General features: G+C 33.1%; 2 protein-coding genes across 4 annotated transcripts; one reads left to right on the forward strand and one right to left on the reverse strand.

Annotated features, from left to right (window-relative positions):
• The first annotated feature begins 485 nt into the window (after positions 1-485).
• LOC112748966 (NEDD8-conjugating enzyme Ubc12) lies at positions 486-3685 on the forward strand. Of its 2 annotated transcripts, none has more exons than XM_025797226.2 (6): positions 486-750; positions 1566-1678; positions 2568-2676; positions 2892-2970; positions 3113-3229; positions 3309-3685. In XM_025797226.2, the coding sequence occupies exons 2-6, from the start codon at positions 1570-1572 to the stop codon at positions 3444-3446; spliced, it is 552 nt and encodes a 183-aa protein (XP_025653011.1). In that variant the 5' UTR covers positions 486-750; positions 1566-1569; the 3' UTR covers positions 3447-3685. The 2 variants fall into 2 exon arrangements, with proteins under 2 accessions (XP_025653011.1, XP_025653012.1); XM_025797227.3 differs by having other exon boundaries at positions 558-865.
• Positions 3686-3987: 302 nt separating this feature from the next.
• LOC112748965 (uncharacterized) lies at positions 3988-7939 on the reverse strand. 2 transcript variants are annotated; one of them, XR_003175064.3, is made up of 5 exons: positions 7250-7916; positions 5484-6107; positions 5154-5329; positions 4318-5014; positions 3988-4227 (listed from the first exon to the last, which is right to left on the reverse strand). XR_003175064.3 is itself a non-coding variant. In XM_025797224.3 (4 exons), exons 1-4 carry the CDS (start codon positions 7330-7332, stop codon positions 4413-4415), a joined length of 1485 nt encoding a protein of 494 aa, XP_025653009.1. In that variant the 5' UTR covers positions 7333-7939; the 3' UTR covers positions 3988-4412. The 2 variants fall into 2 exon arrangements, 1 of the variants encoding a protein (XP_025653009.1); XM_025797224.3 differs by having other exon boundaries at positions 3988-5014; positions 7250-7939.
• Positions 7940-11716: the final 3777 nt, after the last annotated feature.

Genomic DNA, 11716 nt, shown 5'->3' on the forward strand with positions numbered 1-11716 from the left:
ACATCACCCATAATATTCAGAATAACCATTTGGATATTAGGTATAATAAATATCTCATGTCATAAAATCACTCATCCCAAAAGCTTAAGCTGATTTTGGGGTTTACCAAGGATCAAACTCTTAACCTTTCGGATCTAGAGCTCTAATACCATATCATGATACCACTCATCCCAAAAGCTTACACTGATAGAAAAATGTAACATTAATAGTTATATCTCTAATACTCCCTAAACCTCCATTATACGCATTGTATACATATTTCATTGGCTCCCATATTTTTTCTTAAAAATTTTGGTTAATATTTTGGGATTTAGATAATTTTATCTATTAAAAATAATCTTTTTTATAAAAGTCAATTTTTTTAGTAGATTTGTTAGCATATTAAATTTATAAGTAGAAATGACAATTAATTCTATTTATAATTATAATTATGAATAAAAATTTATTGTTGAATATATTCACCCTTTATTTTTATAATATAAAACAAAGTTGTGCGTGTAGAAAAAGCAACATATTCATTCTAAAAAAATAAATAATAATAAAAAAAAGGGCTAATGCACATTGATGATGAAAAATTGAAGACGCACCCAAATAATGAAGCCTTTTTGTGGGGCGAAAGAAAGAAAGAGATAATAGAGACTTAAAAAGGTTACTACTAATTGGATTTGTGCAGATACATAAAACGAGACTCAGCTGCGGAAATCCCCACCCAAACCCGAACCCACCTCTCTGCGCTCTTTCATCAAACAGGTTCCTTTCATACAAATCTTGTTCCTCCATCACCTTCTTCTTCTTCTCCCCACCTTTCAATTATTCATCCCCTCGATTTTCTGCAACTTGTCTCTTCTTCCTTCATTTCAGATTTGTGCGTAGATTCCCCGATCCCCGCCTTACGTTTTTTATTTTTTAGGGTTTTTTCGTATTCTTATTTCTTAATTGCTTCGCCATAATTTAGTTACCATTTGAATTGAAAGGGACTTCTTTGTTGTTATTTTACAATATCAAGCATGTTGCTTTCGTCTTTGATGCTAGTTTACAAACACCGTAATTTGCAATTATTTTGTTATCAGATCACAGTTGCCTTTTAATTGAACAGCATCTGCTGAGAGTTCATTATTTGAATATTTTTTTATGCGTAATATTCTATTGCAAATGAACAGAAGAAGAAAGCGGTAGTTGCTGGTAGGATTGCGGAGCTTAGACTATGTTTGCAAATTAATGATAATAATAAAAAGAACTTTATTTTTCCTCTGGGTGACTCAGATTTTTATGCTATAAAAGTTCTGATCATGTTCATATTGCAAGTCTAAGCCTTTCATAGAGATGGAGACAATTACTTGGGGGATTGATTCTCGATAGATAATTATGAAGTCAAAAGCATAAAATAATTGGTTCCTCTGGTAGTTTTGATCAGACTCAGTGTAGGCAGACTTACCTGCTTGCTGTCCCTTTTTTTTTTCTCTGATGGAAATTGTTTTCTTTTTTCCTGTGATAGTTAATAATTTCATAATTTGCTGGTCTATTATTTAATTTTTGTGATTCTAGAGTTTATTTCCTTCTTGTAGGACTATGATCAAGCTTTTTAAAGTAAAGGAAAAGCAGAGAGAACTTGCAGAAAATGCAAGTGGTGGAGCACCCGTGAAGAAGCAAAGCGCCGGCGAGTTGCGCCTTCACAAAGGTTTCCTGTCTTTTTCATTTTTCAAGTTGGATTTTTTTTGCCTGTATTTTATCATGGCCAAATTCGTGTGCGACTGCACTTTCGATCTACCCTAAACCCACTCACTTTATTCAATCTACCCCTTTCAAGCAAAGGACGGAGGAAATGAGAGGAACAAAGAGTTCTACTTCTATTGTTTACTGTTTAGCTTGATCTGATGTAGATTATGAGCTGTAAAATTTGATGACTAAAAGGTTCTTGGATAACTTAGTAACTTGAATTTGTCAAAGGATTTTGTGGGGGCTTGGCTTCTTGGGGCATGAAGGAGTGTTGTAGATAAGGCGAGCTAGAATAGATTTCTTGGGTGTCATGATTGTTTATTTTTAGAGAACAGAAGTTGAAAGATTCTAATTTAGTGTTTCATCCACAAGATAATCTGAGTTTATATAGGATGAAAATGAAAAGCATGGTTAACTAAAATAATTGCCATTTGATTTAATGATTTTGGCTAAGCTCTGCATTTATTATAAAAAAAATACTTTGTTTTTTAAGGGTATTGCAACGAATAATGAATATCTGGCATCTTGTTGCATTTTTGCTCTTAGTTGTACTGCCTTAGTTTTGCTTCTGCATTAGTTGTGCAGCAAAATGTTCTTAACTATTGCTACTATTTGCCAACGATAATTTACTTCTGACATTGATGTGTTTTTTAATATTGAAATATAGTCAGTAATCAACAATATAAAATACAAATGAGTTATGAGCTCACTAATTCAATTGTGATATCCTTTCAAAGAGTGTTTTAGTTGCTGGTCCTGAGATATTATTGTTCCAGATATTTGTTGAACAAGTTTTTTCCTATCTTATTTTGTTATAGAAATTTTTGTCACACTACTCATGCATGTTTCAGATATAAGTGAGCTGAATCTTCCAAAATCTTGTACCATACAATTCCCCAATGGCAAAGATGACCTGATGAACTTTGAAGTTACAATTCGACCTGATGATGGTTATTACTTGTAAGGAAGTTTCTGTTATTGGCACATTATTTTAAACTCGACAAAACGGATTCTTGCTGGTGGCTTTGATTTCCCTCCGGCATGTTCTTATTTTATTTTGTTATTTTTAATGCTAAATAAAATGTATAATTCATTGTGATTTTTTTCCATTCATCCAAAATGAAGCGAGAATAAAATCGTCGTTATTCTCCACTATTTTTCTTTTGTTGTTGCAGAGGTGGTATATTTTTGTTTTCCTTCCAAGTATCTCCCATATATCCGCATGAAGCACCAAAGGTTAAGTGCAAGACAAAGGTAGGATGGACTTGATTTTTGTTTACATTGTATTTCAATCTTCATATTGTACATAGTAGTTTTGGTTGTGGTCTATATTTGTAGTTATCCTATTCTATTTCAGCTTCAGAAACTGATTTATTACTTTATCTTGTATATGAAGGTCTACCATCCAAATATTGATTTGGAAGGAAATGTTTGTCTTAACATCTTAAGAGAAGATTGGAAACCTGTCCTCAATATAAACACGGTTATTTATGGCTTGTATCATCTATTCACGGTATGGCTATAGTTATGTCCTCTTTGGGTTTTATTATCTTTGTAAGGTTTAGACTATAATCTCTATAACTTGTGAGCAGGAACCAAACTATGAGGATCCACTGAATCACGATGCTGCTGCTATGTTGAGAGAGAACCCAAAATTGTTTGAATCTAATGTGAGGAGGGCCATGGCTGGTGGATATGTGGGGCAAACCTTTTTCCCACGCTGTATCTAGACCAAAGCTTGACGCCTGTTAAAATTTACTATCAATGCTTGAAGGCCCATGGTTTGTAAAATTGATTCTAAAATTGGGATTTTCCTTTCATCAGTCTGTTATTTTCCTTGCAAAGACCACCAAGCGCATCTTAAAGCCAAACAGATGGAATGCTATTGTAACTTCTGTGCGTTAATTGAGTGTTGACAATGAAATGTTATTCTAAAGGGGACCAAGCAGAAAATGGGTTCGGTGATCAATACTTGTCTCTTATCTCCCTTGCATTTTTTGTTTGATTTATTGTTTACTATTTTCCTTATCTCTCCAACTGCGTAGCATATCCCGAAAGGGCTCAGAAGCCTTTTATAGGTGTGAAATGTGAAGTATGTTTAATACGTAAACAAGGTGAATAGATGAGAAATTCCCTAAAATCATGCAGCTATTAAGCTGAATACAATGAAATTTCTTTTTTAGATCTTTGTCGATAGGCCGATTGAAGTTATTAATTTCAGCAGTGTCCCAAACATAACAAGTATAATTATTTATAGAGTGCAAAAACAGAGGAGGATAACAAAATGATATTATCAATTAACAGTTACCACAAGTTACATATCCTCAATTCGGTATGGTGTTAGCTAAAGAACCTATTGAAAATTTCTAATCAGTTCAAGCCATAATTGCCATCTCAAGAATATTATAAGCGCCGGAACAAATTTCTGATCCTCCCAGCCAGATTTGTCATGTCAAGAGTGAAGGAGTTTCTTCATCAGTAGGAAGCCTCCAAATGTATTGTCAACCTGGACTGTGCACATAAAAGGACAAATGATGTCATTATTTTGTTTGGAGATGGTTTCAGCTTCCAAATGTTTTGAGTTACTGCAAAAGGTGATACCGTTGATTTAAACTCCAATTGAGACACCGCAAGTCTCAAAAACAGTGGACAGTTTCACATGATCAACCAATCTTAACTATACAGCCAGTTGACTCTCAAATCATCATCTCCTGCTCTTTCGAAGCGACCATTCTAGCATTTTCGCGGTCCCGCTTGAATATGTAGTAGAGGGGTGTGTAGCACAAACAGCACAATCCAAATGGAATTGCCATCATTGAAAGAAGACCCTTGGACAAAGCCAGAGCCTCCGGTGAAGATCCTTTGATAGGATCAACAGACTTTGCATTGTAGCCAAATATTTTCTCAGATAGAATTCCAACCAGGGGAGCCGCAACCGAGGAAAACGAGCCTTCGAAAGCTCGATCAAATGCATAAATCATGGTCCTATGATTGACAGGGACTACCTCAGCAAACATGGGGGCATTTGCAGCCGAACCATTCCAGCTTATAGTTAGACCCATCAGAAAGAGGGTGACAGAAAAGGTGAGGTAACTACTTACAGACTGAGGGATCACCTTAAGGAGAAACCATGAGAATGGAATGCCCATAAAGGCGCTGAACTGCGCACACATGATTCGACCAGAATGAGGGTACACTTGTGACAGTTGATCAGCTATTGATCCACCCATGAAGGACCCCATTGCACATCCAATAGCAAAAAGGCTGAGGAGTGTTGCTGAACTGTTATTATCAAACCCTGCACATTGAACCAATTCATCACATGACAAGAAGTACTGATAAAGGTTGAGATATTTGTACAGCTTATTACTTTATCAGTGATCTTGATACAACAAAAAATATAACTTTGAAATGTTGTAATAGAGACTCAAGCTCACCAATTAGTTCGAACCACATTGTGAAGAACACCATGGCAGTCCATGGTAGCGACCCAATAATGCCCTGTAACACAATGATTTGAAAAGTTTGCACTTTGATCACAGCTTTTGTGGCAGCCCAAGAGTCCATCCATATTGATGCTGCACTTGCATTGCCTTTATAGATACCTTCATCCCTGATGAAAACACAGATCAGATTTAACAATAATTATACATGAAATGGATATAAAGCATTTAGTTGAGTCACGAGGATGAAAACAATACTAAAGGTAATTAGGAGGTTAAAATGCTAGAAAAGATTGCCAAATGTGAGAGTATGAAGTCATTTACCTATCTAAACTGTCAGTAGCATCATGAATGGTGGTAGATCTTTTTCTTGGATCAACCACATAAAGCAAAACAAGGAGTCCAATTAATGCACTCAAGGTTGCCATCAAAACAAAAGCACATCGCCACCCTTGTATCCCCCAAAACTGCTTCCCAGCCATGACTGTGGCCAAAACACCGCCTCCTATGCCTCCTAAGTTACCAATAAGGCTTAATAATCCAAATCCAGTTCCCCTCACACCATCCTTGTAGCTATCAGCAATGAAAGACTGTAGTGCTGGAATCACTATTGCCAAACCAAAGCCATTTATAGCTCTCCAGAATGCAACCTGCATAAAATCGTGGCAAGCGGCAACAGCTGCTGTAGATAAAGCCCAGCAAAAAGTTCCCATTGCAAGAATTACAGGGCGATCATAGTTTAGAACAAGCATTCCAGCCAAGGGGGATGATAGTCCTTGAACAAAGTTCCTTATGAATGTGAGGTAACCCAAATCAGATGGTCCGGCATTAAATGCTTCGCTAACTTCCTTGTAGACAGATGGAAGAAGATTTTCATCGGCTTTCTCCATGATAGCGGCCAGGTTGATAAGAATGAGCGAGATAGACACACCGAAAATCTGTGTTGTCCTGTCAAAGAAAAAACACATGGCAAGGCCAATATAAAACACCACAAATGAGGCATAGCTGCAAATCACTATTTCAGATTATGCAAAGTTAGATGAAGAATGACGCTATGCCATTTTAAGAATGGTATTTGTTACTCTACATCATCATCCGATACACTGTTTTATTACAGCAAAAGTCCATGTTAAGAATGATGTCTGTTCTTCCCATTTAAGAACATGCAAGAGACTGTTGAGCTAGCTATTAAATTTTTAACAATTATATTGGTGTTTCTAACAGAACTTTTTTTCATATACAAGCACTACCTACATTACACTCTTTAGGTGCAATTGTTCCTAATGCAGGATCCTTGTGCACTACACTGTCCCTCTTATATATATGTACTGTGTTTCTACCTTCATGTCAGGAAACCTCATGACAAGAAAATTAGTACAAATTTTGAGTGCTGCAGACTTATATAAAACTCTACTCCAGAATTCTGAAGCATATAAAAGCATTCCTTTGTTATTATGCTAAAGAGGAACCTAGCTTTGCAATCTATGAATATTCACGATTACAAGTTTGCGGTTATCTTGTTCATGGTCAACTTTTGTCATAAGCCTATCAAAACCAAAGCTAAGGAAAGAAGAACTCTTATGTTATTATGAACAACAGGGTCCCTAGCCAGAGAGTAGTCATCGGTGCACAAATTACACCATCTATTAAAATGATCCTCATGTATCTCAGATCTGCTTATGGTACATAAAAAAAAAAGGAAAACTGCAGCTAGAGAAAGTGTTAATCCTTAAGAACTGAAGGAAATGGTAGATGAAGTTTACTTTTACATTCAGGTTCTATACCTTTCCAATATATGAATGAATCCGATTCCATAATTACTGTAAAACAAAATCGGCCTTGTGTTTGGGAAAATGGAAGTGTTCTGGACATAGTAGAATTCAAATAAAAGTCGAAAAGTCAAAGGCATAAATATCATAGATTATATTCCAAATAAATTAGAGATAGCTTCAACAAGTATATCCTGGAATCAGGTATTCGTCTATCCAATCTCCATTTTCTATTATTCTTTTTCCGTATGAAATGAAATCAACATCTCATCGAAAATAAACTCCCAGAGAGAGAGAGAGAGGGAGGGAGGGAAAACTCACTTCATGATTTGAGAATGTTTGAAACTGGGAATGCGAGATTTGGATGGAGAAAGAGCGCTATGTCTTTGGGTCCGAATATGCATCAGATTGAATTTGACGAATAAAAACGGCAAGTCAACGTGTAATTAAGAACATGAATCGGATCTCACGCTCTTCGGTTTCAACTCCTTTCCCAAATACTATTACTAAATTTGAAACCACCAACACCAACAAACTTAACTGAACAAATACTTTCTCTTTATTTTATTTTAAAACAGTAACATAGGCACTGCCACAATATTATCGTTATCTCCGAACCGAACTAAAAAGACGAGCGAAAGGAACGAAGGATAAATCAAAGGAAGTTCTTCTCCAGCAAAAAAAAAAAAATGGATGGTATCTAATATTTAATCTAATTATTCATTATTTTTTTTTATTTATTTTTAGTCCTACTCATAGAATCAAAAATAAGAAATCACATTATATTCTATCAATTATTAAAAAAAATTGGAGATGATTTTTTCCTAAACGAAACTGTCTCAATAGTGAAGCCAATCACAGCTATCCTCTTAGACTCTGCCACTTCTACTGTGATTTTAATTCAACTTTGACTATCATTACTTTTAATTTGACTCTCGAGTCATACGTGGAACCCTTTGCCTACGCTAGCGTTTTCCTCCAAAACTTCTATAATTTCTAACTTAAATTCCCAATATATGTTAAGTAATTAAGTTAATATATTTATTTCAGGAAGCTACAGATGGATAAGGATTAAGGAATCATATGATATGATGGTATTGCTGTGGAGGAAGCCAACTGAGCCAATCAGCGTATAAGACTCGCTCTATATTTTTTTCTTCTAATATAATATGAAAAGAAAAAATATAGATGCACAATGAGTTTAGTACAGTAACTTTTTTTCTCTACTTGTATTTTGTGTAATTTTTGTAGGGATATAGTGTATTTTTTATTTTATTAGACTAATTTTAAAATTTATTATTTATATTATTTACGAAAGTTATTATCTACTTAATAAAATTAATATAAAAAAGTGTAAAGATATTGTTAATCATTTTTCATTGTATTATTGACCGTTGGGAATTGAGAAGCCACTAGCAAACTCACTACATGTATAAGACTTAGTTTGGTAAGAAATTTTTAAAAAGTGTTTATTTTTTAAAAGTATAAATTTTGTATTTTATATTTAATAAATAAAAAAATTATATACTTATCCTTACAGCTTTTAAAAAATAAATGTGTTTTTATAAATATTTAAGGTGGAACTTTTAAAAAATAGTTTGTATTTATTAAAATTAAAAAATATAATATGATCTTATACGTTAATTAATATTTAAATTTAATTCTTACGTTAATGTCTATTATAATATTTTTAAATTTTAAAAATTATTTTACTAAATATATTTGTTGTTTCTTGTATTTATTAAGAACTATTTTTAATTTAATTTATCAAATATAGATGCTATAACTTTTAAAAATATATATTTTAAACCTAATTTTTATAAGTTCTTTTTCTTTGGTTTTTTTTTTTTCTTTGGTATTGAACATCTCTTCGGGCCTTTTGTGGTGTTTTCTTTAGAGTGACCCTTTTATCTTTCCAAATCGTTAAATAGAATAAATGGGCCTAGCAAGCCCAGTATTATGTGGCAAGCAGGAACCCTTACAATACGTATATTTCTCTTGTATATCACACCACCTATTACTATAAGTAACACATTCCAGTGTGCACTTTCAGTAGTCACCATGCCAAATTACCTCGAATGTAACTCCGATATCTCTTGGTACTTGAAGCATCAACCTCCGCATATTGAACCTTTTAATATTTTATGGCGTTTTCTGTTAACTCAAGGTTTTGGTAAGAAGCTGCAGAGAGGCTAGTTACCTTCGATTTTGGATCATCATATTATTTTATGAAAAATGTTTAGGCTATAAATTTAGTCGCCAAAATAATGTGATGTAATTGGTTACTTTTAGATAAACAAGTGAACTTTATGAGCTGTTTTATTCCAGCTACCACCATGCATTATAGATTAAATTCTGGTTACATAACTTCGATTATATAATATGATATACCGTTACTTTTTTTTATTCTTATTTCCAAGTGCACTTTTTTTTTTCGGTTCAAGCTAAAATTACGATAGTAATAATTGGGGTATTCTCTGACCAAATGAGAATTACAAACGAACAAAAATTATAATATAAATATAACATTAAGAGTATTGACATGGGGATGTTTAGATCGATGAATAAAATTAGACACATTATTATATCTTATTGGGTCGTTTTAAAACTCCAATATGTTAATCCGATTTAGAATAATCTTGCTCTCTAATGATATGAGTTTTCGTTTCTTTATTCTTACTCAATTAATAGGCTTTTGTTAAAAACATTAAATTCGCGATCTATATACAAAAATCTCGTCCATAACTAAACTATCTTTTGTTTCCACGGTTCCACCAGAATGCTGTACCAATCGTGCTACTAGGAATGTACAAATTATAATCGGTATTTCTTTAATTGAAATTGAAAAGTCCTTCCTCGGTGCACTAAGACATGACGTATAGAGATGTGTCCTTATTAGCTAATGGAGTAGTTGGCTTTTTTTAATGTTAAATGCTTCACGTGAAACTGGGTCAAATGATGTTGTTTGTTTCCATTAGAAAATTAGTGTCTTCCCGTAATGGACTTGGAAATGTTCCCAATCGCTCATCAAGTCTCTTTCTAGCAAGAGATAATTATCTCTCCTTGAGCCTTGTAAGCCCCAAAGAAATAGAAAATAATGTGTATTGACCTAATCCTACTTATACCGAGAGCATGGACCCTGGAATTTAATGGGACGACTCAAAAACACGTGGATTAGGATTAGCTGTTGCCACTACTTATTTGGGTATTTGTTGCGGTGGTAATCTCAATGCTATTTAAACATAGACCAAAATGAAATATACTAAACTATTGTTTTTTTTAGAATTTAATTTTAATATAATAATAATATAAAATATTTTACACAATTATTTAATTATATTTATTTTTTAGAATTTAATTTCGATACCTTCTCTTAGCTTATTTGTATTTGCAATTTTAACTAAATGTGTTTTCTAATTATGTTTCCAAGGACTCAATCGATCTATTGTCTGTAGGGGGGAGTATGGACCCCACCCCCACGTGCTCTCTTCCGCCATTGAAGACACGACTAGTACTACCATGCACCATCCCTTGTCCGTTTCATAAACATAGAAAAAGAAAGAGAGAAAGAAAAAGGTGCTCAAATACCCTTTTCCGTAGTTAAGCCTGTAATAACTTAATTTCCAAATTTAAATATTTAACAGTACCCCACTCATTCGGATTTAAATATATGATCAGTCACTCAATAGAACGTGGATGGAAACATTTATTTATTTTCAATAGGATAGAGCTATGAGTATTATATTTCAGAGTACATGGGTGCACGTGGCTGTGGCGCCCACATCGACGCATGTGGTCCCATCCAACGCACGTGTGCAAAGTATCGGTCCCTTCTTATTGGTTTTGCTTCAATCCCTGGCTAGCTGTCATACTCTTATCTCCACCCTCTCCTTATTTTTTCTTTTATTCAAAATTTAAAATTAACAATTTAACAATTTAATAATCATAAACAATTTTTAAAAAACATTTGTCAGATAAAGAGTTTAAGTTAACAAGTTTTCAGGAATTTTATTATGGTTATTAAAAATTAAATAAACAACATAATAAATATTTAAACTTTGTAATTGTTTTATGATTTTTTTTTAATTAGTAGCCTTTTCTTGACAGAATCTATATTTTAATTACCACTATTTTTTTTAGTTATCAAATTAGGATAAAAAACGTAAATAAGCCAAAGGAGCGGAGAAATTACGTAACTCCGCCAAATTGAAAATTGCTTCACGAATGAGTCAAAGCACATTATTATATAATTCGAACCAGGTTGGTTCGAACTACAAAAACACATAATTCGAACCAAGGTAGCTCGAATATTGATGGAACAAGTGATGCATGTAATTCGAACCTAGTTGGTTCGAACTAGGATTGAGAGTAATTCGAACTAGGTTAGTTCGAATTACACGTTTGGACGCTTCAACGAGTAATTCGAACCTAGTTGGTTCGAATTATACCGTTAAAAAATTAATAATTTATTAAAAAAATGTATTAAAAAAATTAATAATTTAAAAATAAAAAAATATATATTTTATTTCATACGTTAAAAAAAGCTAATAAAATATTTAATTACGAGATTTTTTTAAAATATTAATGAGCTATCAATTCGAATTCCATACAATACTTTTCTGTCCATTTTTAATAGCTCATGAATATTTTTTAATAAATTTTTTTAATAAATTTTTTTCAATTATACTACAAATAATATTTTATCCTATGCAAAATAATTTTAAAAAATGGTTTAAAAAATATTAGGAGTACTATAAAAATTTGTAATGTTCTAATAACTTAGGTAAA

The sequence above is a fragment of the Arachis hypogaea genome, chromosome 15 (genome assembly GCF_003086295.3).
Source record: "Arachis hypogaea cultivar Tifrunner chromosome 15, arahy.Tifrunner.gnm2.J5K5, whole genome shotgun sequence".
Taxonomy (NCBI): Eukaryota; Viridiplantae; Streptophyta; class Magnoliopsida; order Fabales; family Fabaceae; genus Arachis; species Arachis hypogaea.